This window comes from Budorcas taxicolor, chromosome 15, assembly GCF_023091745.1.
Source record: "Budorcas taxicolor isolate Tak-1 chromosome 15, Takin1.1, whole genome shotgun sequence".
Lineage (NCBI taxonomy): Eukaryota > Metazoa > Chordata > Mammalia > Artiodactyla > Bovidae > Budorcas > Budorcas taxicolor.
In genome coordinates this window covers 71,382,656-71,410,431 of record NC_068924.1, presented here as the reverse complement: position 1 = coordinate 71,410,431, position 27,776 = coordinate 71,382,656, and the positions used below count along the sequence as shown (strand labels likewise).

Here is a 27,776-nt window from a genome sequence, read left to right as displayed (position 1 = left end):
AAATTACAAAAGGAAATTTATTTCAAAAGCATAGGGGAACATTTACATTTGAACAAAGTGATAAACAGGTGTCTTGCAAAAGAAAAAAACCCATGGCATGAAATTTTTCATTCAAATTTTTTAAGCAAAAATAATCTAAGTTGTGCACTATTGCTTTAGGAAAGGGAAGGGGAACAATGACGCGGTAAGGGACGGAACACAGTCAACTTAATATCAAACTTTAGAAAGTAAAGTCACTTTTTAGCTCTGAGTTTACAAATATTAAAAAAAGAGGAAAAATTATACTTAATGTTCAAATTTATATAAATGTAGTCCCAAAACAGCTTCTGTACTTGAAATGGCTTTAGGCCACTGGCTGATCTGACTCTAAGGTCCAGACTACCTGGTCACAGTTGTCAAATGGCAATTCCATGTTCCTGTATCTGTTCAGATACCAAGGGAGCTTAAGTTCAGCTCATAGTCTTTCGGAATGTTTAGAGATTATTGCCACCACTCCATAGTCAAGCTGACCAACTTCTTTTGCTCACTTGTATCATTCTAGTCTTCAAAAAACATTTTCTCCAGAAACATGTGCAGTAATTCTAACAAAGGTTTTTTTTTTTTTTTGTCTATTCCCCCAGTATAGAGGTAACACAATGAAGACACCTGCATTGGAATCACAAACTATTCCTCAAAAAATAGGTCAAACTACTAGAAAATGTCACTCAGGCATTAGATTTGAATAACAAACCTGGGGAAGGAAGATTAATTGTGGAACAAAAATATATGAAACATTCAAATGCAGAGCAAAGGGCCTATGCTACTAAAAATGCCCATGACAATTAAACACTCCACAAACCCCCCATCTGTTGTTTTAACCTAAAGATTCTATTGACTAACTTATACAATAATTTTGATTAATAACCTGAGAAGTTAAAATCTTGAAAGTGGCAAAAGCAAACTGAGAGAGCATCCCTTACTTATTGGTATATTACCAAGTCACTTTTCCTGGGCTGCCCTGGTTATCAAATCCCCAAATTCTAAATTACTCTATTTCATCCTGCAGAAACCTGTATGTACATCAGATTCAGTATTTTGGCTGTATTTCTCCAACGGGGATCTCAAATTTATCTTTGAAAATGCAGCCTTTGTTTTAGTTTTAAATAACAATAATCATGTAAGTGCAACTGACTCAAAAGCCCTCACTACTGGGAGGAAAACCTAAATAACAAGTGAATAATGAATTCAGCCTCAAGAGGATAATCACCGTGTCAAAGACTACCCGTTCCTGGAATTAAAAAAAAAAAAAGACTTATGTTGTATAGTCAAGTTTCACAGCATGCATATATATATATACACACACACACACACAGATATATGCTCATGTATGTATGTATATTATACATACACATTTCTATGCAAATAGTAAGATCCCATATTCAAAAGTTTATATCACAACATATGGAGAAGAGTTAAGTAAGCAGTGCAAAGCAACTTACTTCTTCCTAAAAATGTCATGTCATTTCTACATTTTAAGAAAGCTGATTATTTTTGTTTTTCTGACACGCAGGAATACTGTACCATTGCCTAGCAGCTTTATTAAATAACCATGAAAATAAATGTTAAGTCTGACCATTACTCTTCTCCATATGTTGGCATCGGGGAGACAGAGGGGACAGGAAAGTCAGGAACCTTTCAGCACTGATAATCTTTACCAGTTATCAGAAATGGACTGAATTTTATTACAGTTTAGATCTGAATAGCTCTCAATAACAAATTATCAAGATGTTTAAAAGATTCACAATGTGAAGTCTGAATAATGACGATATTGCAAAAACAAGTCAAGATTGCAGACAAAGCATCCAAAAATATCGCTGTGGTTTTTATCTTGGACACAACCATGGTTTGTTACAAAAGTAGATCATACATACAAAGGTATAAAGAACAGTAAGTTTTTAGCTGAAGGCAGCAGTCTTTTTAAAGGGACACCCCCGGCAATCCAATGAGTAGTAGAATTAAGTATATTAAGCTCATGACAATGCTGAAGAATGTGACTTCTCATTCAGTAGAGTCTTCCCCGACTACGATTTCCTCGTGCTCCCCAACCTCGGCCACCTCTACTTCCCCTGAAGGCTCCTCTCTGCTCTACGAAAAAGCGAACAAGGGTTTAGGTCTTGTTCAGGACTTCATGGGACAGCACACACAGAAGAAACGTAGCTGGAAGCTCTGAATGCAGCAGGAGGCTCTATCAAAACAGCATGGTATTCTGCGAGCACATCTACAAGTTCAAATCTTTACATAAAACCAGGGCATCATATATGCCAAAGCGCATTATCTCAAGGTACCAAACATATTCATAGTATGTACTCAATTAAATGTATCCCATTAAAAATATTTCAAGGTGACAATGTTAACGATAACTACATTTAGTTCTTTATTTTGGTGCCTATCACAAAGATAACTAATGAAACTATAAACGTGTCTATATTTAATATGGATTAAAGCTATAGGCCTTCAAAATTTATTGTCATATATATAAAATATCTTAAACTACCAGTGATCAATTCTGAAAAGTTAGGCTAGAATGAAAAATGTACCTTTCAAATGCAATGAAAAGGCAATCTGTTTGGGTCACCACACTGAAAAATAATGTTACAAATTCTGACAGCTTTTCTCACTGCTTTGTCAGCTACGTATGAGCTGCTCAGAGTGCTGCCAAAAAGGTTGTATGTATATATTACAGTGTTTGGGTTACTGATGTAAATAAAGCATATCTCTTGCTGAAAAATCAAGTCACTTGGATCATATGATAGAATGAGTCCTTGATTTACTTATCAGTCTGTTTCACTGGTCCAGAGAAATATTCCTCAAAGGAGTCTTTCCAGTGAAGAAAACTGATTGATGTTGTCAGCAAGGCTGGACCTTTCATCATACACAAATGAGTAAGAGTCTCAAACTTCTAATTCCAGAGATCCAATCTCCTCATTGGAACCTTCAAACTTCCTCACTGCAGGAATCTTGTTAGGAGCAATAAAAAGAACCTGCTGTTGCCATTTTTGATCCATAATGTTGGAGGCTTGAAAAATTCCTGTCCAGTCAGTACTGCAATCCATTTTTTGCCATTATGGCTAGAATTATGTTACTGTTTTTGGGTGATGCTTTATTTTTTTCCCTCCAGAAACTGAGTTAGAAAACTAACTAGACCTTTCCCCAGCTTAACCAACATTTACCTGTCAACAGAATGGAATCTGATTCAAAGTCACCTCTCACGTCATGATAAATTTTTCTAAATTGACTGGTATGCCAACTATTTAAATGAAACCAGCATGAGCTATTACATTCAAAAAATCACTTTAATGATCTTTTTAATGGTTTCAAGCTTAAACTAATACTGCTACTAGCTAAAATTATACTTAAAAAATTATTTTAATATTCAAAAAAGGTAAAAGTTGAAGGACACAAGTCACAAAATATAGAATTAGTACTTGTGGGTTACCAGGGAACTCTTGTTCTACAGGAAGGAAAGCTAAACATGGGTATGTGCAAATACTTTGATTGAAAATGCACCAGGAAGCTGGACCAAGTTATGGGAACAAACACCTTTTGACAAAGCAAATAATAGAGATGATGGTTAGTAAAGTGAAAAACCTTGATAAGGAAAAAAGTCTAACTACGCCTACATGGACTCAAAGACAAATTACAAATTCCTTCTCTGCATAGAACTAGTTTAGGCCCAAGACACTGGCACAATCTATTTTCTTTGCAGCAGACTTGGTCACTGTAGTAAGACAGTGATAAGATAAAATTGAGTTTGGCTGACACAGAAAGTAGAATTTCAATGATTATATATGGGTAATAAAGTCTAAGTATTAAAGAACTCAACACAAAACATTTTTCTCCCTCTGTCTTGAGGCAACACTGACACCCCAGGAAAAAAAATCCAACGCTGTTTCTCTTTCCTCCTGACCCACTGTCAGTTCCCTCAGGAAACAACATTAAAAAGGTAGAAAAATTAGAGGTACACAGGTCAACTAATTTTCATCTGTAATACTGAGAACTGTTTTCAGCTGAATGGGTGAAAGAAATCCAAGAAAACTCTTCAAATTGTTTCTATGAGAATACTTATAACCTGATACATCTCAACTCCCCCAAATAAAAATACTAGCAGAAATTTTGTTCCTACTTTCCAAAAAGAACAATCAGAGTCTAGTTTGCTTTGTAACTCAATTTAGACAAGCACTCCAATTACAAGGTTGCTCCTGTAGGAGTACTGAAGTACAGGAACACCAGACACAAAAGGCAGTTAACAGGCGTGTTTGTCATTCTGTTACTTTGCTGACTAAGGAACAACTGAAGCTGTAAGGGACTCCTGGATTTCTTCCTTGGCCTTGCTGTGTGGCTTATGGGATCTTAGTTCCCTGACCAGGGATTGAACCCCAGGCCCTCGGGGTGAGGTCGAAGTTCTAACCACAGGATGACCAGGAAATTCCCTGTTTTTTGTCTTCAGTAAAACTGCTTCCCCCCTCCGTATTGATAATTAAAAAAATCACACACAACCTAAGGCTTTGCATTTTTCACATCTGTTTTCCACATGCATTACATCATCTGATTCTAAGGCAGGCAATGAATGTCACAGGGCAGAATACTCATGGAAATTGAGAGTAACTGACTTGCCTAAGTGAAAATAAATACAATTCTCTATGTATTTCCATAGTTGATTACATTCATCTAAATCAAATGAAGATGGTATCTGAGAGAATAGCTGATGTTAAGAAAGGTTTTGATAAATACCACATTAAATCATACAAGTCACAGAGGACAGACAATATTTAGTGAATGGAGTAACAGAATCTTTTCCATTTACAAAATGCTATCATAAATATTTTTTGAAGTTTTTAAGTTCTCTGCTATCCCTATTTTTCAGATAAGACAAGAAGCCAAGAGAGGCATGTTTACCTATTATTATATAAGTAAAAGAGTTCAGTGATCTTTTCTACACTAAAGTTGTCTCAAGGAGTCTGACTGGAGTTTAAGGGTTCATTTCACAATCTGAAATTGCCTTTTCATAATCTTTTTGCTCAGATATTGGAGGAATTTTGCTATTATAGAAGGCAGTTACTTAATGTCAAATCATCTCATCCTGGAAACAATTACAGGGAGTATATGCTTCAGAATGTACTTTTTTGGGGAATAATTACTGTAGAATTAATTCTGATTGGTAATCAAGACCAATCACAAGTATGTTTGTCTTCTTAGGCAAGATTAAGGATCTGAGTCAGTGATATTTATGTCCATTCTTCTTTATAAGCCAACAAGACAAACTTCACTTCTGATTCAACAGCCCTGAGCGAGACTGGACTAGTGGAAGTCGACAGGAGGACTGCACTGGGCATGGAGGAGAACGCAAGAGGACGCATCTTTGCCAGCTGGTGCTTTCCCGCCTGCCTCTGCCTTCCAGGCTTCTCCTCCTGAAGGAGCAGACAATGGGAGGACAAGCAGGAGGCTGACAAGGCCCAAGAAGGATCATTAATACCACACCTGCCAGAGGCTGTCTCTGTTCCTGAGGGAGAATGGACACCACTTCTTGCTTTGAAGCTAAAACAGGGAAAATCAGGAACGGATGGTTCATGTCATCTTCCTTCCTTTTTTTTTTTTCCTGTTGGCATCTCTGAATACAACAGGCTTATTTTTCAGGTTCTTAGTGTTACATGCTCAGCTCAGTGAACCCACAAGGGTGACTTAGAAAGGAATAGGGTAAGTTGTTTTCCCAGCAGTTCAAGTTCCCCACGCTAATGCAAAAAAAGTAACCTGAAAGAGCTATGATACTCACTTATTACTTAAAATCAAGTATAACACAGTTTCTGCCTAATCTCTCATATTTCTTGTACCCAAACGGAAACGCTCACCATAATTAAAGTTGCTCAAATTGCTGCTATATTTCCCACTAGGAGGATTATAAATCTGCCTGGCATCCCTTTTTGGTCCTGCTGAAGATTTCTTGGGAGGTGAACCTGAAGTTGTATCTTCACTGGCTCTCTTTTGCCTATAACGGTAGGAAGAGGAGCAATGAAAAAAAATTTTTTTATATCAGAGGCTAGCAATAAATTTATCATATTAGTCACAAAAGACACCCTAAAGATGATAGTCACATCAGAAAAAAGGAAATGACATCTGATGTCATCAAATTAACTCTGCTTTGGTTATGCAGACATTGTCACAAGGGCATTTACAAGGCTCTAAAACAATCTGAAATATGTAGCTTCATAGATTATACACAACTGACTCATTTCATAGAACTTACCAAAAAAGTCTTATGCCACAGCAATACAAACAATGGTTTGAAAATTCCAGAGTTGTATTCCACCAGTTTATTTTATAAACACTAGATTAGATTTTCTATATAAGTCATGCTTCTAATAGCTATATTTTAACATCTTATTAAGACTCATTTAATAATGTACCATTTTGTACAGGAAATGCAATAATCTGAATTCAGACTTTTCATATTTATAAATATTAGAACACTTTAATCCCTTTTAAATATGTTTCTTACCCAAGTTCAACCTTCTGTACAGGCTTCCAGGATAATGTTACTGTGCTCTTATAAGAAGGAGGAATATGGAAGAGATCCTGAAGAAACAAAATGAAGAGATTTCTAAAGTATTTGGTGGTGTGGCAAGTGGCAGTAAAGATAGGAAATGGGAAGACACATCTTTAATCTTAGAAGGAGAGTAACTTATCCACTTGCTTTTGTGCTAGTGACTAAAACAAGAACCTAGGGAAAACTGCATGAGAAAGTAAACAAGGACAATTTGGTTTGCAAATGACATACATTACCTAATTAATGTCATTTTGTGTACATCACTTAAGAAACTGTAGCTAACTTTTTTCAAATGTCGTTTCAGGTTACAGGACAAAATATCAATCTTTATCAACTTCAATAAAATCTCCCAGTGGTTTCTTTTGCACAGATGCAGTCACTAAGGTGCTTTAAGGAAAATATAATGGTGCAATCTGCATTTGCTATTGCAGATTTTTAAGTGGTTCAAAACTAGAACAAAACCAACGGTCTGGGTAATCATGTTTTTCTTCCCCTCAAATATCTATACATTACCAATAATGAAAAATTCCACATTATTTAAATACTAAATTATCAATATATGGTAATGCAAATATTTGCTAAATTTAAATACTGAAATAATTCAGAAGTGAAATAATCTAGTCCTCTTTATACCCTCAAAACTATGATGAATTTATATTTATCGTTTTACCCTAATTTTCATATATAGGTAAAATCTGATAAAAGTAAACTGAGTTTCTTTCACAGTATTTGCTTATTCTAAACATTATCTTCAACTTTGATTTATGGTATCAGTTCAAATAAAGTAAAATCTCACATTTTAATGTATTAATTCACCATTTCAAACTATGATTTATATTTAAGATTTGAAATAAATGGAGCCTATTATAAAAATTTTCTTTGAGGTGTGAGTCAGTTTTCTTCCCTCTTAATGCCCTTTCCCTTTTCCTCTTGGCACTGATAATTCATCCCTTAATGTCTCATTGTTTTCTCTGAAAAGTTCCCTTTCTCTTCTGATAAAAAGTAAGTATTCCATGGGATTTTTAGCAGACTACTTTTAAGACATACCACTAGCCCTGATTTTGTTACTGTCAGGCTTTGTGCTGTAACTGTGACAAATATTTCTTTCTCCCACCTGGCTATAATACTGTTAACTGTGACAATCCCGTTAACTTATGATATCAAATGATGGGTTCTTTGTTGTGATTGCTCTTTTGTTCTTTCAGGTTATTAGTTTTTGTTTAGGCTAACAGATACTTGAGGAGGGTAAACGGAACTGAACCATATTTATGGTTTAATGATAAGGTACACCTTAGCCTACAGTATAGAACACTCTCAATTTATTACATAGAAAAATTAACAGAAAAGAGCATAGGACATGTCATGCACCACATAAGACTGTCCATTCTTAGTAGAAGTGAAGCAGGGTTTTAATGGTCATTCAAAAGAAACCAACAGCGTTAAAACTACAAGAGCTTAAGTCAGTGAAATTTCTGAGTCTAATGTATCTGCTCCAATGCTGTTTGTCAGAACTGTGCACGCCTCCCTTTGTTTACAGTATCTTCTGCAATAACATTTAAATAAATAAAACAATGAATTATAATAGCTACAAAAATGTTACTTGGTATTATAAAAAGCATAAAGCTTTAAAAGGCCAAATGTATGCAACGTAATGGCATTTCTCCTTCACTAGACCATTACGGACATATCCCTTGCACTAACTTTCTAGCTAGTTGGGATGGCTGAGTAAGAAAGGAAGACTTACCTTGATTAAAACATTAATATTATTTGTTATTTTCAATGCAACGACTTTAATCTTGTTCTGTAAAAGGAAAACAACAGTAAATTAAAATGCCAGTAACTTTTATGATATATTACTTTCCCATATAAAACTTGAATTCCACTTCTTTTTCAGAATCATTTCTAGAGTTAGGAAATTCATTGGCTTATATGTACAGATAATGCTTATTCCTATTTCTCGACTATTAACAAATGTGGCGATGGCAAAGACAGCAAATAATCTTTATCTTCCCTCAACAGGTTAGAACATTAAACTGTTAACTACAGTTCACTTGAAAACCAAGTAAGGTACAGGTCACTGGCATGTATCAGTTGTTCAAAAGAAACTAGTTTACGTTACAGAAAGGCACAAGGAAACTTAAAATATTTCATTAGGACTAGGATGAAGTAGGATGAAGACTGATCAAAATAGATGCGATCAGGGAAAACCAAAGATCCCAACGTAAACACAAGATATAGTTTGGTACAGAATTAGTAGTTTAATACTTTCAATTTTAATGTAAACTAATGTTTGGGTTTCAAAAAGGTAAAATTTTAAAATGTCACAATCGCTAATCAAATATTTAAACAAAATGTGCTGCTAATGAGACCCCAGTGAAAGATCAGTATGTATCAAACTGTGGTAACAAACACTGTTCACAAACGTTGGAAACATTCAAGACATTTCAACAATGGTAGAAGTTTCCTAGATAACTTAGCATATAGCTAAATATGCAGTCTTCTAACACTTTATCTTCAACTTTTAGACTTATATCATCAGTTCAAATAAAGTTGAATGGTACACTTCAATATATGAATTCAGTCTGAATTTGTAATGAATCGTGGCTATTATAAAAATTTCCTAATGAGATATAACCCAGTCTTCTTACCTCATCTGTTTTTAAGGCCTCGCCTGTTTTACCTTGGAGAGCCAAGCGAAGTTGTCTGATATAAACCTGCAGGCCCCGTGCAAAGTACTGCAGCCTAAATGAAGAAGTATTTATTAATTAACAAATCATCACTTCAACTCTGTTTTTAAATTTGAAGAAAACTACAGCCTTTACCAATAAAGAGTAAATTTTGAGGGGGACTTTCTTTTAATTATCAATGTATGATCATAAGAGATACACAAATAAGTAAAATAAAAGTAGTTTTTCTTTGTCAAAAATTGGAAGAGATCCACACTCAACCTGGCAATGGAAACACTTCTAGAACTGGGTTAAGGAAGCTTGTTACATTAACCTGCAAGGTTAACCTAAGTTAGAAACAACCCAGAACCATGGGTTAGAATCAGGTGGCCTGGATTCTTCTCTTCCACTAGTCAAATGAAGCTCAAGTGACAGACACCAGTCACTTAATCTCTCTGTGTTTATCTGCTAACAAGGGATGGTGTCTGACCCATTTGCACCTTAGGGTCCAGTTTAAAAATAAAACAAAATTGTAAATTTTGCAAAGGATGTTGAATAATCTTTTTTTCAAATTTGTTTCCAGGTAGTATGTGTGGAAAAGTGCCTGCCGCCTTCTAGGAATTCTGCATGATAACAATGTGGCATCACTGTTTTTTTTTCACTTTCAGAGTAATTTCCTAAGATGTTTGCTTCTGGTCAAATGTTTCAGCAAGTAATAAACCTGTGCCTTACCAAAGCATAGAGGACAATAACAGGTGATACAGTAGCTTAAGAAGAGAATTTGTTAACAATGATTTAATACAAAGTATCTTCCTGAGAAACAACTTAAATTGATTTCTACAGTGCTGCTCCTCCAGCCACACTATAACATAATAAAAACCCTATAAGATACTAAGAGCAGCTTCTGCCACTAAGTCGCTTCAGTCGTGTCCGACTCTGTGCGACCCCATAGACGGCAGCCCACCAGGCTCCCCTGTCCCTGGGATTCTCCAGGCAAGAACACTGGAGTGGGTTGCCATTTCCTTCTCCAATGCATGAAAGTAAAAAGTGAAAGTGACGTTGCTCAGTCGTGTCCGACTCTTAGCAACCCCATGGACTGCAGCCTACCAGGCTCCTCCACCCATGGGATTTTCCATGCAAGAGTACTGGAGTGGGCTGCCATTGCCTTCTCCGATTAAGAGCAGCTATAGTTTACCAAATACCCAGTATATGCCAGGCACTGTGCTTAGAGCTTTTCATTACTGTCATTTAATTCTCTATAAGGTAGATGCTAGTATCTATAAATTTAACAGTTGAGGATAATTTGATTCTCACAACTCTATAAGGCAGGTGCTGTTATCTATAAATTGAACAGCTGAGGACAATTTAAGGTGTTAGGTCAGAGAACCCGCCCAATATCCTAAAGCAAGTGAGGAAAGCCAGAGTCCATTTCTGTAAAAGGCCATCTTCTGCCAAGCATTCGTCATGCCACCACAGTTGTATCTTTGTATACATTCCTGTTTTGTGGATCTTGCATTCTTTTGCATTGTAGTAAGAAAGGGTGGGGAAAAAGCTCTTGCAAAATGAAAACAAAACCAAGGCAGCTTCAAGATAGCTTTCACCTTTAACAAGGACTGAGGCACTTCAATCATATATCACCTGATTTTGAAATCTTTCAGCTTTTCTGCATTCAGCTTAGCTGTTAAGAAATCTGGAAGTTTTCGGCCCAACTGGTGAAAGCTATACAACAAACATTCCACGTAACTGAACTGCAGCTTGGGTTCTTCATTACCGGCGTTCTCCCCATTTTCTGCTTCTTCTGGAGGGAGAGGCATGTACTCCTAAGAAATGAAAATACAAGAGATATACGAGATCTGCTCTAGACACTCTAATTATAAAACATATACTCAAGTAATTATAGGACACACTTTTAAGACATGAAACATTATCCGTATTAACCTATAGTATAGCTGTTGCTGCTACTGACGACAAAAGTAGCCAACCCAGCACTAGGCAGATGAAGGAACTGAAGTTCTGAGAATTTAGGTAAAAAACCAGCTGAAGAGTCAGGATTCAATCTAGGTTTGGCAACAAAAGCTGATGCTCCTTAAACAGTATTCTTAAAAACAGTTTCTTAAAAAACTGAAAAGAGAGTTACAGTATGATCCAGCAATTCTACTCCTGGGGAAATATCCAGAGAAAACTAATTCAGAAAGATACATGCATCCCAATGTTCACAGCACTATTTACAATAGCCAAGATATGGAAGCGACCTATTGCCCATCAACAGGCAAGCAGACAGGATGTGGTGCGTCTCTGCACACACTGCAGTGCTCCCCAGCCACAAGAAGTGGGAAGACGGCGCCACCTGCAGCCACAGGGACGGACCTAGAGATCATTACTAAGCAAAGCATGCCAGAGGAAACCAGACTGTAAGACGTTTGTCTCTTAAGAAATTCCTAGAGGAAAACATAGGAATAAAGCTCCTCAACGTGGGTCATGGCAATAATGATTTTTTGGATATGACACCTAAATTGTAAGCCACAAAATAAAAAACAATGATGACTTAACGACTTTACTTCTAGGCTGTTAAAGCTATTTGGCCCTGGGCAGTAACCGCTCTGGAGCAAACATTTACAATATTTTGATGAAGAAATAGCAGGAAAACTTACTATATAAATCTTGTATTATATTTTGTCTAAAGCATCAACAACAGACGAAATGCAAAAGACTAAAACAGATTTAAAAAAAAAAAAATAGACAATTTTGTGGCCTGAGCAGCTAAGAACACTTGTTAGGATTATTACCTAAGTCACTTCAAAATCTGGCTCTGCATAATCTGTAAATACTATACTACTAAGCTTTGGGACGCTATACTGACTGTGCCATAAGGAAAGAGAAACATTCTTACCAATAACTTATCAAATAGTTTCCTTAAATTTGTTTCTAGCTTTTCCATGTCACCACAAAATGAACTCATTTCGGCCAAGAGTTTTAATACCTAAAACACACAATTTACTGTTATTAGCATTCTTTTCTTTGAATGAGCAAGGGTTCTAAGATAATATTCTAGATAACTATTTAAGATTGCTTATTTTTCAAATAGGCTTTTACAGAATCATAATGTTTGAACTGGAAAAAAAAATTTAGAGATGCAGCCCTATTTTACTTTGAGGAAACTGAAGGTCGTAGAGAGAACGTAACTTGGCAAAGTCACGAGATATCTGAGTGGCAGGGCAGACCCTGAAACCCTGACCTCATGGCTCTCAATGTGCCTGTGGGGATCAGGAAGGAGAGGAACACACACGACGCTCTCTGCTAGAGGACAATGATGTACAAGGAAGAGACGACGAGCAAGGGCTCTTCACTGCTAATATGCAGGCTGGGCCTCCTCTGCTATCAAATGCAGTCTCTGGACACTATCAAAGTGTCAGTAACCACCACTGTTCCTGAGGTTCATCTCTGCTTTACTCAATCCCAGTCTGGTAAGTCACACCCAGGACATGTGGAGCAACCACAGTTAAGTGCACTGTGAGCCTCCCCTCCCCTAAAGACCCATGAGGAAATGGCGTATTTCCATATTTCAGTTCAACTAAAGAAACATCATCAGGTGCTTTTCAGAATCAGGCTCTACATTAGATTTTGGAGATTCCGAGAGGAATAAGGTTAAATTGGAGAGAAAGAAGTGTTTTTATATGCTCTGAAAAAATGTGTATGTACATTACAGTCAATATAGAAGGGAGAGAGGGTAGTCAATTCTATTGGAGAAGGAATAAATGACATTTTGTGTTTATCTATTTAAACCTGGCTCTATCAGTTACAGAGATAGGAACTGTCAAGACTGAACGATGTATTTAAAAGCATTAAGGCTACAAAGGTAGAGAATGACTATAATGAAAACTACAGGCATTGCTTTCCCACTACAGCAAACTCTCAATGAATCCATAAAGCATTCCCATGTAATTAATCCTGGGACAGGTTATTAGCTAGCCACCACCAGGCCTTAAATCTCTTAGCAATCAGATCAAGTTAGTGGTTTACATTCAGGTTGAAATATGGCAATGCCTTTTCAGTGCTAAAGCCAGAAATTTTCTCTTACCTCCAACTGTATATCAAGACCTTCCACTGGGGTAGTCAAGGAACTGAGGTTAGGGAGAACTTGCTCACAGAAATAAGTCACAAACCTTGTGGAATGAACATTTTTCTGTAAAAATCCAAAGAATACTGAATTGTCAAAAAAAAAAAAACATATTCTCTCAAATTTAATAGTCGAATGTCAATCAATAAATGCTCAGTATCAAAGCATCAAGTACTACAGCTAAAATACAATGGGGGAGCATATCCCAGAGCATCTCATCAGTAACCTCAACAGACAGCATATACTTAGTTGCAAAGTAATCTGGAGCATGGGACTTTTATACATCTTTGAACTCTTTGATTCTAAGGTCAAATTGTGTGGAAAACTTCATTGTTGAATTTTAGAGTATACATTTCCCCAAAATGATAGCTCCTTTAAATTGTGTTTTTTAAACTTTGCTACATACATCTCAAAAGATTCAGTGCCTGAGGAGGCCCAAAGCCAGAGAGAAAACAGCAAACTTACCTATAACAACAATCTAGACAATTTAAGAAAAAGAAGTTAGGTTACTAAACTGTTTTAAAAACTCAGTGAACACTACAAAGTAGGACATAAAATTCTCAAGACTTCAAAAGTCTCTAGGCAAGACTTTAAAGAAACTTCTTGCTGCTTTGGGCTCTTCGCCTAGGCCTGCGTAAAACAAATGACTGCTCCACTGTGTTAATACTTTTATGCAGAGCTTTGAGGAGAATGGTCAAGTGTGTATCTACACAATTACAAGCCAATAATCAAAATACTAGCTATATAGAACAAAGAGCTCACAGAGAAGAGGGGTACCGCCTGCCGAGTGCACTGTAAAAGCCTGTCCACACAGTCAGGGTCCGAGGGGTTGAAGGTTTGCTCCAGGTCAGCCTGCTCAGCCACCAGCTCTACCAGTTGCTGCCTTCCACTCACTGTCTGTAAGCTTTTTAACCCAGACAGTATCTTCATGAACAGGACAAATTCTTCACCAGTCACATCTTCTAGCACCTGGAGACCATTCAGAATAGTTATTAGTATCTTTATCACTTGAATGGAAAAGAAAGGGCAATATTGAAACTGCACAGCAAATCAGTTTTGCAGAAGCCACTTTGCTGACTTCTGAAACACTGGAGAGAGAACTTCAAGCTTCAGTCGACTTAGCTTCAGAGCAAGCCACGCACTCTCAGTGGTGCGTTGTATCGTTTCCAAGGGAACAACACTTAGTTCTTGGGAAATTTTACTCTTTTTTTTATGTCTAAAGCACAGATGTACACACAGTACATAAACAGATACACAGTATATCTGCGGTGTTCAAAATTTCATGGGAGAGTGGCTAAGGATACTATTTAAATGTAAAATATCTAAAAAGGCTCTTCAGGGGCTGAGAGCAAAAAAAAAAAAAAAAATCACGAAAATCTGGCAATAAACTGTTAAATCAGATTCAGTTCCTTATATTTAAAAGCAGCCTCATTCACATAACACGGTAATTACACACAAAACAGGAAAAGTGAAAGTCTCTCAGTCATGTCCGACTCTTTGCCACCCCATGGACTTTACAGTGTGGAATTCTCCAGGCCAAAACACTGGAGTGGGTAGCCTTTCCCTTCTCCAGGGGATCTTTCCAACCCAGGGATCGAACCCGGGTCTCCCGCAATGCAGGTGGATTCTTTACCAGCTGAGCCACAAGGGAACACAAACAAAACAGGAGACCACGCAAATTTTCAGTCCTCTGTACTGGTGGGTCTAAAGCTTTCTGTTCACTGACCAAAGGAGCAAGCAATCAAGACATATCCCACCAGACACATAAGTGAAATACACAGCTCCTTTCTCTCTCACTGAAGAAATCTTACCAATAAGCAAGTGACTGGTGCCATTAGAGACAACGTTGAATTTTCCTGAACATGTAAAAATAAACTATTCCGAAACTCTGGTGCTGTTTGAATGAAAAGTTAATTGTGGCACACCTTTCAAATCTGAGCAACCGTAACTCTGCTAGTGCTGGGTGCACAAATAAGCGTGGTCTCCTGAGCTTATAATGTCATGGAACAGTATAAAACCACAGGTCATTTCAAGGTGATTTCATTTCCATTTTGAAATGATTCAGAATCCTACAGCTGAATATCCTAAAATTAGGGAGGTAAGGTAAGGTAAGGTGAAGTCGCTCAGTCGTGTCCCACTCTTTGCGACCCCGTGGACTGTAACCTACTAGGCTTCTCCATCCATGGGATTCTCCAAGCAAGAATACTGGAGTGGATTGCCATTTCCTTCTCCAGGGGATCTTCTCGACCCAGGGATTGAACCCGGGTCTCCCGCATTGGAGGCAGACGCTTTAACCTCTGAGCCACCAGGGAAGTTAAAATTAGGGAGACAGGTGGGAAATAAGTAAAATTTCCTGAAGGAAATGATTCATTCAGAGACCTGACGAATGCACAGATTTTGAGGATAATACCACAAAGGATTTATATGTGATCAAACCCTTTAAAGTAACACAATAATTCATCATTACAAGTGCTGCTGCTGCTGTTCCATCACTAAGTCGTGTCTGACTCTGTGCAACCCCATGGACTGCAGCATGCCAGGCCTCTGTGTCCCTCACCATCTCCCGGAGTTCGCCCAAGTTCACGTCCGTTGATCAGTGATGCCATCCAACCATCTCATCCTCTACCGCCCCCTTCTCCTTTTGTCTTTTCCACTTGCCATTAAAGTGACCAAAGTGCAAAATACAACAGAAGAAAACCTTGAAGTTCTACAGTGGTTCTTACGGGATATGTGATCTTATAAACAAGCTACGTGGAGCACTGATGAACAGTGCTAAAATCAACTACGCTCCTGGGCATTACAGAAGTTCCCTAAAAGACAACGGAAGCTTACCTTTTTGGATTCAGTTAGAATAAGTTCCTCCACCTCCTTTGTTAAGACTTCCTCTGGTAAAGCCTTAAGTTTTGTAGAAAGGAATTTAATTGCTCGCTCTCTAACAATGTCCTCTCCTTGAAGTATTTGGCTGAACAAGCCACCTAAAGTCCCTGCAAAACAAAACAGTTGATCCGGGAAGTCAATTCTATACAGGAATGACATCCTTCAGGTTAACTAGAATTACAGCATTTCTTTTCAAGTGAATTACTATACATCATGAATATCCCTGATACTGGTTAAACCAGTCTAAACTTTCTACAGTCTCAACCATAAGAGTGATCGTACCCTTTGTTCACGGATTCAGAATCAGCTTGAGCGTGACATTCCTTTTCTATGATTATTAATAGTAAATAAGCCCAAGTATTTTTGGATGAATTCTTTCAAGTGGGAAACAGTTTTTCCAACATATTTCTAAGGGAAAAGTTTGGTCTGTTTTAAAAACTATTTCTGCTGGTTTTTTGAGTCATCTTGACTCAACATCTTGAGTTAAGCTGCTTTTTTTCCCCCTGAGAACACTTAGAATTTTTATGAAACAGATGTCTGGGTAAATCCCAGACTTCACCCTTAATAAGAAATGCCAAACTCCCCAATTTTTTAGGACATCAAACACAATTCAGAACAAGAAGTGGCCTTACCTTTTGCATCCATCTTAAATATACTTAAGAGGGCATTGTTCACTAAGTTAAACTCTGCAGAGTCATCTGGATAGAGAGAAAGAGGTACACTGTATAATCTGCTTCATTTTCAAACTTAAGCTCAACACAGTTTGTCACAGATTACACTGAGAGGAGACAAACTAAGCATTTATCTCAGGTACCAAGAGAATACATCTTTCCTGTAAGGGCAGAGACCCTGATCTAGTGATCTCTCCTCTAAGGGTAGAGACCCTGATCTCGTGCACCTGGCCAGCGCTTATGCTAAGATGGTAAGAGGGCACAGTTAAGAAACTACAGGGAACTGGGGGTGAAACCGCGACGCATCACAATGCCCCGGAGAGTCCAGTCATTATACCTTCACAAACAAAATCACGACAAAAACTAGAAACCAGACAGCCAGAAGTCATTAAGCTGCAAACTAACTGAATGAAAAAAGAATTTAAATTTCTATCAGAGACAAAATCTTCAGGGGGAAAAAAAAAGAATCATTATTTCAGAGAAGTTACGTTTAGCTAAAAGGGTAATAATAAAATTCCATACCTGTTTGCAAAAGTTGGGTTAGTATATCTGCCACTCGGGGGAGATTTTCTCCAGTGGCAAACTGAGGCAGCTCTTTAATTGCTTGCCGTCGAATCTGAACATAATTTCAAATAAAAAATTAACCAAATACTATCATGAATAAAAACAACCACCTCGACCTTTAAAGAGGACAAAAAGCACACGAGAAACCGTAATTACCAGCATATGAGCCACAAAAATATAAAACATGAGATTTTCAGTTTTAGAGATAATGTGCTCCACTTTAATATTCAAACTTCACAGAATACTAAAACAAAATGTGGTGGAAAGGGACATTAAATACAATTCTCTGACTCGAGTAGACAGACTGGAGATCATAAACAGTCTATATGTTGACTACATAAAATCGTTGGGTTTTTACTACTACCTGTGGGCACACCATACAGGATCCCTCAAAAATGGCTGCAGAGGCCAAGGTCATGGCTGGTAACAACTTACTTTAGGATTTTCAGTATGCAAATTTGTGGATATATTCTGTGTACTTAATTCCAAATACAGGATCTTGGCTTATCTAGTTTAATATAAAAATTCAAATTATGCACGAAATGTTGATGATTCACTAATTTCATTTGAAAAGCCAGGGGCTAATAGTTGAAAATTCTTAGGAACTTGTATCAGCAGCCAGAAATGCTAATGGTTAATTCTGTTCCAAGAAAAAACTACTCCTTTTTATTCCAGTAATGACATATAATTATTTCACAGTTCAATTATTTTTCTGATATGAAAAATATTTAGGGGTGTTGAAACTATATATTATGCTGCAATGCTATTATTTTAAATATCCAAAAAGCATAAATTGACTACAAGCTAAAGCCAGTCTGATTTCATATGCACTTTGCCTAACAATCTATGAGAACGATGTGAGCCACAACTGTTTTCAACAGTGGAAAATAAATAAGCAAAATGAAGTATATTGTATGCATTTTTCACAACTGAAAGGTGGTGAAAGAGCTGATACATTTTCTCACATGTAGATTGAAGCCTTGGGATGTTGTCCCACCAGACCAGACCCGACGGCAGTATTTTATCGTGCACTAATGTGACTGCTATTTCAGTTACATTAGCTACACACAGAAAATGTCTGAAAGTGGCAAAAGCAACATCTGAAAACTTGTTGAAAGTATCAACCATAAACATACCGATACGTCTTCATCTTCACAGAGGTCTAACTGTGCATTGATAGCAGAATCAGCCAATTCTGGAAAATGCTTAAAGAATTTTGGAATAAACTGAGCTGCTAATCTTTTTTCCTTGGTACCACCTTTGACACCATCCAGTATCACTTGATAAGCATCTTTATGCTGAAACAAAAGAATAAAGCAGATAAGAAATACAATTTTGAAGAATGGGAAGCTAAATAAACTTTTCTGAGTTTGCTTTAAATTAGTAAAATTTCAAACAGGCTAAGAAATAGGGCTTATTTTGGGAGTTTTACTGCTTAAATTTAACACCTACCTTCCTACTATCCGCTCCCTGCCCTTCACATTATCTTTGTGATTTGGGAAAGAGAGAAGAATGATTCTAATTTTATGTGGAAAAAACAGGTCTGTTATGTACTAACACTTCTTCATTTAGTGATTAACTGTTCTTAGTCTTGTGACTGTATCATGCTTTAAAATTTTGTAATAAACAGAATAAACACAACTGTACTCATCTCACATACTAGCAAAGTAATGCTCAAAATTCTCCAAGCCAGGCTTCAACAGTATGTGAACCGAGAAAATTCCAGATGTTCAAGCTGGATTTAGAAAAGGCAGAAGAACCAGAGATCAAACTGCCGACATCTGTTGGATCACAGAAAATGCAAGAGAATTCCAGAAAAACATCTACCTCTGCTTCACTGACTACACTAAAGCCTTTGACTGCGTGGACTGTAACAAACTGTGGAAAATTCTTTAAGAGATGGGAATACCAGACCACCTGACCTGTCTCCTGAGAAACCTGGATGCAGGTCAGGAAGCAACAGTTAGAATTGGACATGGAACAACAGACTGGCTCCAAACTGGGAAAGGAGTACGTTAATGCTGTATACTGTAACCCTGTTTATTTAACTTCTATGCAGAGTACATTATGCGAAATGCTGGGCTGGATGAAGCACAAGCTGGAATAAAGATTGCCAGAAGAAATATTAATAACCTCAGATAGGCAGATGACACCACCCTTATGGCAGAAAGTAAAGAGGAACTAAAGAGCCTCTTGATGAAAGTGAACGAGGAGAGTAAAAAAGCTGGCTTAGCACTCAACATTCAAAAAACTAAGATCATGGCATTTGGTCCCATCACTTCATGGCAAATAGATGGGGAAACAATGAAAACAGTGATAGACTTTATATTTTTTTGGGCTCCCAAATCACTGCAGATGGTGACTGCAGCCATGAAATTAAAAGACACTTGCTCCCTGGAAGAAAAGCTATGACCAACCTAGATGGCATATTTAAAAGACAGAGACATTTACTTTGCCAACAAAGGTCTGCCTAGTCAAAGCTATGGTTTTCCCAGTAGTCACGTATGGATGTGAGAGTTCGACCATAAAGAAAGCTAACCACAGAAGAACTGAACAAGAACTTGAGAGTCTCTTGGACTGCAAGGCGATCTAACCAGTCCAGCCTAAGGGAAATCAGTCCTGAATATTCACTGGAAGGACCGATGCTGAAGCTGAAGCTCCAATACTTTGGCCACCTGATGTGAAGAACTGACTCACCGGAAAAGACCCTGATGCTGGGAAAGACTGAAGGCACGAAGAGAAGGGGATGACAGACGATGAGACAGTTGGATGGCATCACCAACTGGATGGACATGAGTTTGAGTAATCTCTGGGAGTTCAGGATGGACAGGGAGGCATGGCGTGCTGCAGTGCATGGGTTGCAAAGAGTCTGACATGACTGAGCAAGTGAACAGACTGAAGAAACACAGTTCTCAAATAACTGTGTTACATTTAGATATACCGATCTATTTTCAATGGCACACTGCACAAGGTAGAATATATTCCTGAAATTAAGCAATAAGAGGAAAGTTAGGAAGCTTTATTTTGTCTGTTTTAGAATATAAAAATGGTATTTTTTTCTGCATGCCCAATGTCACAGACTTAACTTTTCATTAAAATAATACATTCAAAGTTCGTTTGTTTCTTTAAATAAAATTTCAGAAGTGCTTGTCCTCAGATACTCATAATATGAAGAGTCAACAAATTCCCAGTCCCCACTTCACACCTGCCTCCAAACTAGCCCTTTTATTAACGGATCAAGTTGGGAAACAAAGCAATACATATCGTGACTACAGAAAACTTTTAATTACTGGAAAACCTTAAACATATCACTAAACCAAATCTGTACACAGCATCGTATTTACTCTGTAAAAGGCAATCCTCTAAATGCTTTAGGTAAGTAAGTGGATGACTAAAGAACATCCAGTAGATTACAGACTCAAGGAAAAAAAAAGGCAGGGTGCAAAGTGATTTAGGTTCATTGGAATCTCAATTAAGGACACTATTTTTTAAAAAAATAATCAAAAATAAAGTGTTTTATGTATCAAAAGGCTATGGTCACAATTAGATCTTTGAACGGTACAGATTTTAATACATATGTATTTACTAAATTAATGACAACTCCTATCTTAAACATTAATACCAACCCCTAAATAACAGAAATTTCTGTGAATAAGGATAGCTTCCTCATGAAATGCAGACACAAAATCAGTCTTCAGGAATTACTACTTCTAAAGTATATTACCCACTTTTTCGTGCAAAGGTTCAAAAAAAATCACGGCTGACTTCTCTGCCACATTACACTCCTGTAGCTTGCTCCATAGCTTCTGAAAAGTGAAAATGTTAGTCGCTCAGTGTTAAAGTGAAAGTGTTAGGTGCTCAGTCATGTCCGACTCTATGACACTGCATGGACTGGCAGGCTCCTCTGTTTATGGGGTTTCCCAGGCAAGAATACTGGAGTGGGTTGCTATTCCCTTCTCCAGGGGATCTTCCTGACCCAGGGATCCAACCCAGGTCTCCTGCATTGCAGTCGGATTCTTTACTGTTTGAAAGTAAAGGCTTCCCACTAGGGAAGCCCTCAGTAGATGTCATAAAATCAAAGTCTGGAGCCATCTGACATCCTTATTTTTTGCAGAGTTATCAATCCAATTTCCTTTAACTTGAATTTCAAGCTTAGAAAGACCTTTGAATTGTCTAAAATTCACTGTCTAAAAGTAAATGAAGAATTCCTGCTTGAAACAACCCATCCCTCTATGAAGGAAAAAAAATCTGGAATAGAACAAAAAGGGATCACCAGCAACATTTGCTGAAAGCCTACAAGGGGCTGTGGAATGCCTTGTGTATTGTGTGGAATGCCTCACAGTAATCCTGCGAGTTAGGTGTTACTACTATCCCTATTTTTCAGATGAGAAAACCACCAAGGCTCAGAAAAGTGAAATAATTTGTCCAGAACCACACAGTTAGTTAAGTAGCAGATCCAGGACCCAAACATAGTTCTGATGGGTTTTTAAGTCACGACCTGTGTCTAATACCAAGCTTCTTTAATTGGAATCTTTCAAATTAGTATCCTGAGATCTTAATTAACAAAAGAGGAAAGAAAAGCTTGCCAGATCCAGGGTTGTCAAAGGTAATTTGAGTCCTAAATATAGGCTTCACACAAGCATGTAAATTGGAATGTATTATCCTAAACAGCAAGACCTTTGCAAAGTTAAGACATTTTAACATCGCTAAACTACCATTAATAGTCATCAGTTTTATCAAATAATTTCACAGACATTATTAACAGACTTTAATTATCCTTTATGAAATGCAAAATAAAATTATATTCTTCTTTGCCAGCTTTTTAAATTATCTGTTTTTCAACTGAAGTATACGGACAAGACTTTTGAACAGAAATCTCCCTCCATACTTCTGGTTTTCAAAGAAGAAACAAGATATAAGTGATATTTTCAGTGATCACAGTGATTCAGTAACAGGTAGGTGTGTAAACACAATAAAATGTTTCACATCCTACACAGCACTGCGCATTTTCCAACAGTTGCATATTTTAGCTAGATAAATGATTTATGATCCTAATAAGAGGCATTAATTGTAAACATTTTTAATACATTTCTAAAACTATATTTATCTGTGAGCTTAGTATCTAATAAAAAGAGCAAACGCAAAAGAAATCACTAAGATATTTTCAAGTGAAAAAGTTACAATTTGACTCACATTCCGTAGACACATTCTAAAAGAAAAACCTTCTAATTATGACTGTGAAATCACAACTAGTAAGTAGCAGTGATGTGCAAAGTAAAGCCATTACTTTAGAGAAAAAAGGATGCAGTTTCAACAAATTTCTCAAGTATAACATATAAAGAAGATGGATAAACTAAGCTATATTACTTCCTTCCTTAGACTCAATTAAACTTCGTTTGTGTGTTAAACTGTTAACACTTCTACGTATTTTTGAGGGATTATGAACTTGGGTGGTCTTTGATTTTAGCTTAAGCATGCCAGAAAAAAGTACTGAAAGAATGCTATTTCATGAAACGTAAGTCAGTGAAGTTTATACTCGTCTACCTTTAAAGCCAATACACCCCTGTGTAAGAGAACACAAGAGAAATCAGAGTTTAGGTATTATATTGGTCAGATCTTACCTTAGTCTAACTGCCAAAATCCCTTAATAGTTGTTAGGTTTTTCTTTAAGTTTTTCTCAACTACATAACAGAAAATTAAATATTTACATCTTAAAATTAAGTACATTCATAAAAAGTTGAGACAAAATTTAACGATGGGCCACAGCATGTTCTTTTATGGCCTGTTGGGGACCAGGAAAAGGCTTAGAGAGGGATAAGAAACACAGCAGAGGAAGGAGACCTGCCTAAGGAGTGGCAGCGGCAGAGCGGGAGAAAGGGGGCCGGATAAGGAGGCGGACAACACGAGTTACGAGAGGAGAGCGACAGAAGGACCGGAGTTCTGAGGTATTAAATAATGCTTCACTTAGAATTTACGACCTGCAGTTTGCTCCTTAGAACATACATGGTCATGGTCTAAGTATGTCTGAGCATGTGTGTTTAAAGTTCCCTTCTGCATTAAGACAGACTCCTTGAAAACAGGGGTATGTGGTAAATATGCACCTGTTCCTTCCTTGACTGTATCTCTTCCAATGTGCTACTGAAGGGCTTGGCACAAGGCAAGGAGAGAAACAAATAAAAGAATTTAACCCTGGGCGGTCCCCTCAGTGGCAGCTCCCTGAGCAACTGTGGAACTCACCTCTTTAAAAAAGTGTGAAAATCAAAATAAAGTTAGAAGGAAGTTTTAGACTAAGAAACTCAAACATGGTTTCAAAAGTGTCCAGAGAAGTGTGTGTTGGTTGCTCAGTCATGTCAGACTTTTTGTGACCACATACTCTATCCATGGAATTTTCCAGGCAGGAACACTGGAGTGGGTTGCCATTCCCTTCTCCAGAGAATCTTCCAGACCCAAGGATTGAATCCAGGTCTCCTGCACTGCAGACAGATTCTCTACCATCTGAGCCACCAGGAAGTCCAGAGAGGTGCCTGCCAGGAAATTCAAAATCTCTACTGTAAATCTTCTAAGGTAACATGAAAATCTGGCTTAGGTACATTAAGAATGTAAATTTTTTTCCTCTTCTTAAAAAAACATGAATGGTGTCCCGTCTGGTAAGTTGGCTGTTGCTTTCAATTAAAATTTATAAGCAGTATCTTGAAGCCCAATACACTTTTCTTTAGTGAGCAGTTTTAGGAATTTTCTCTAAAAGGGAAGGATTATTACACAATAGAGCAGAATTAGTTGGCATTACAGTTTAGGCCAGCTTCAGTTCTACCAGAATTTACTGTCTGAGGCTCAGCAAATCATGACACTTTATTACACAGAGATCTTTTTATCTTATTTAGTTGTTTGACACTTGACATTACAGTGTCATGAAGGTACTGATGTGCCATCACTTAAAAGAACTATGCTAAAATTCTACTGTCCAGCAGTGTCTGGTGGGCTCCCCAGCTGGCTCAGCCGTAAAGAATCACCTGCCAAGCAGGAGACGTGGGTTCCATTCATGGGTCAGGAAGCTCCTCTGGAGAAGGAAATAACAACTGACTCCAGTATTCTTCCCTGAGAAATCCTTCAGACAGAGGAGCCTGGTGGGCTACAGTCCACAGGGGCACAAAGAGTTGGAGGTGACTTAGCGACTAAATCAACAATGGTGTCTGCTACATGATACGCACTCAAAAAAGACACTGAATAAATGAAATTGCGGGTCCTCATTCAGATCTGCGTGAAAGGCGGCCCTCAGCCTCCTTTTTCACAAACTTCTGTCTCCTAAGCACTCTTCCTAAATTAAAAGCAGATTTCTTCTGAGAAACATTACTGACCTCTCGAGGAAGAACTCTCAACCTAAGCTGGTAGATGTATAACTAAAGATGACATAAGAGGAAAATTTGAACAACTCTCAAATTCATAGCATAGGAAAACTCCAGTTTGGCTTCTGTTTTCTCTAACATACTCTAAGTAGGTGACTGTCCAGCAAAAAATGAGGGTTACGGGGCAGCACTGGGTTCTTGGGAAGAGTCCTGAATCACCTCTTTGGGAGAGCAATCCATACAACTGACTTGAGAATCACTGTTCTATCCTTTGCCCCCATCCTCTCTGCAATGAAGTCAATTTTAGGCAGAACAATTTGCTACACTCTTCCCCAACTCAGTCATAACGAACAAGAACATCTTCACTTACTGGTTCTCTTAAGGAACAAGGGCAACAGAAGCTAAACTGAGAGACCATGTAAAGTTCTCCCCACCCTGCCTCAATGGGCAGAAAATGTTTCCTTCACAGCTGACTTACACACACCCCCTATAAACATCCACAAGAGACTATCAGTAAATATTTACCATCGATGACATCAAAATTCTCTACTGAAGTGGAAATGTGTAGGAAAGAAAAATCATGTGATACTTGAAACCGCTACATTCACAATTCTAGATTAAGCTAAATATGGTCCCAAAATAAGTTTTTTGTTCAGCTCATAACGATTCAACCTGAATTATACATCTCTTTACTCTTTCTCTTAAAGAGATGGGAATACTAGATCACCTTACCTGCCTTCTGAGAGACAGGTCAGGAAGCAACAGTCAGAACCACACATGGAACAATGGACTGGTTACCTATATGCACAGTGTATCATGTGAAACGCTGGGCTGGGTGAAGCACAAGCTGAAATCAAGATTGCCAGGAGAAGTATCAGAAACCTCAGATATGCAGAGGACATCGCCCTTATGGAGGAAAGTGAAGAGGAACTAAAGAGCCCCTTGATGAAAGTGAAAGAGGAGTGAAAAAGCTGGCTTAATACTCAACATTCAAAAAACTAAGATAATGGCATCTGTTCCCATCACTTCATGGCAAATAGATGGGGAAACAGTGACAGACTTTATTTTTTTGGGCTCCCAAATCACTGCAGATGGTGACTGCAGCCATGAAATTAAAAGACGCTTGCTCCTTGGAAGAAAAGCTATGACCAACCTACACAGCATATTAAAAAGCAGAGACACTACTTAGCCAACAAAGGTCCATCTAGTCAAAGTTATGGTTTTTCCAGTAGTCATGTATGGATGTGAGAGTTCGACCATAAAGAAAGCTAACCACAGAAGAACTGATGCTTTTGAACTGTGGTGTTGTAGAGGACCCTTAAGAGTCTCTTGGACTGCAAGGCGATCTAACCAGTCCAGCCTAAAGGAAATCAGTCTTGAATATTCATTGGAAGGACTGATGCTGAAGTTGAAGCTCCAATACTTTGGCCACCTGATGTGAAGAACTGACTCACTGGAAAAGCCCCTGATGCTGGGAAAGATTGAAGGCGGGAGGAGAAAGGGATGACAGGATGAGATGGCATCACCAACTGGATGGACATGAGTTTATGAGTAAGCTCTGACAGTTGGTGATGGACAGGGAAGCATGGCGTGCTGCAGTCCACCGGTTGCAGAGTCGGACACAACCGAGCATCTGAACTGAACTGAATTACACATGTTCAGAAAAAAAGGATGGGAGATGCACAGCCATAGCTTTGCTAATGTTATCAGTCTCTAGGATTTCCCACTTCCTACTCCTTTGGTATGGGTAAGCAGGAGAATCAAATGACGTTTTAAGCACTGAAAAGATACAGCATGGGATTTCTAACAAATGATGGAGATTATGTCGGGGAGAGACTGGTTCTTTTACCAAGAAAACACACCACCACTTTATCAACTCCTCAAGTTCAATGGACTCTGCACTTGAAGGCTCACAAAGCAGCAGCGGCTCGGAGGGCCGATTCAGCACTGCTGAAGTTGTGTCTGGGCAAACACTTTAGGGAACTCTTGCCAGACAACTCTATTTAAAGCTGCACACCACCCCCCTTTTCCCCCCGTGCATGGCCCTGTTATATTTTCTTCACACTTTCCACGGGGTGTGTGAGTGTGTGTGTGTGTGTGTGTGTGTGTGTGTGTGTGTGGTGGGTGGGGCGGGAGGGAAGCATCTAACTTTCTTATTTATCACTGCTCTTCCTCACAAGATGCGTCCTGGGAGAGCACGGGTCTGTCTTTCTCGTACTTCCAGGGCCCGGCGGCAGAACCTGGTTTCCTGGCAGGCACTCATCTAATGGGCTAAATAATGAAATCATAAGCCCTCATTAAAGTCTAGACGTAACGGCCCCTTCGGTATTTCACAAACTTCTGTCTCCCAAGCGCTCTTCCTAAATTAACTGCAGATTTTTGCCTAGAGAAAGGCGTTTCTGAACTCTCAATTTAATCTTCCAAGGGACTGAGAGCCACCGAAAAGGAGGAGAAGGACTTCAAAGGAACCCTGGAGGACAAGGATCAGGGGAGAAACTGAACTGGGGGTGGGGGGTGGTGCTGAAAAAGCTGAATTAGGAAACGGTGAGAAAAGGCTGACCACGGGAGGCAGAGGAGCCTGGGACGCGGGGACCGCACTCTGGCTGGTGAAGCCCGGATCTGCACTCCCGGGAGGGGCCCACCCCGACGAAAAGAGCCCGGGCGGCCAGGAGCTCGCGGGCGGGCGAAGCGGCAGCCCCCGCCGGGCCCGGGGAGCGCTTTCGAGGCCGCGGAAAGCCGGGCCCGCAGGCCGCTGGGTTACTCACTTGGCCCACTTGCTCCGTGGCATCGGCTAAGATGCCGTAGTTGCGGTAAAGCTCCTCCACGGTCGGCATGGTGAACGACAAGCCCGGGGCCCGCTCCTGCTGTCCTCGTCGTCGTCGTCGTCAACGGCGCCCCCGCCGCCGCCGAAGTTCTCCAAGCCTGCGACCCGCACTACTCCGCCTCCAGCTGCCGCCA

At 38.7% G+C, this 27,776-nt stretch overlaps 1 protein-coding gene across 4 annotated transcripts; it reads right to left on the bottom strand.

The window, feature by feature from the left end:
• Positions 1 to 27,776, bottom strand: API5 (apoptosis inhibitor 5). Of its 4 annotated transcripts, XM_052652275.1 has the most exons (15): positions 27,584 to 27,776; positions 18,612 to 18,773; positions 17,434 to 17,527; positions 16,873 to 16,938; positions 16,196 to 16,347; positions 14,126 to 14,332; positions 13,325 to 13,429; positions 12,137 to 12,226; positions 10,885 to 11,066; positions 9,229 to 9,322; positions 8,325 to 8,381; positions 6,533 to 6,609; positions 5,886 to 6,022; positions 5,518 to 5,574; positions 1 to 2,124 (listed from the first exon to the last, which is right to left on the bottom strand). In XM_052652275.1, the coding sequence occupies exons 1-15, from the start codon at positions 27,650 to 27,652 to the stop codon at positions 2,042 to 2,044; spliced, it is 1,632 nt and encodes a 543-aa protein (XP_052508235.1). In that variant the 5' UTR covers positions 27,653 to 27,776; the 3' UTR covers positions 1 to 2,041. The 4 variants fall into 4 exon arrangements, with proteins under 4 accessions (XP_052508235.1, XP_052508236.1, XP_052508238.1 ...); XM_052652276.1 differs by lacking the exon at positions 5,518 to 5,574; XM_052652278.1 differs by lacking the exon at positions 5,518 to 5,574 and having other exon boundaries at positions 1 to 2,119.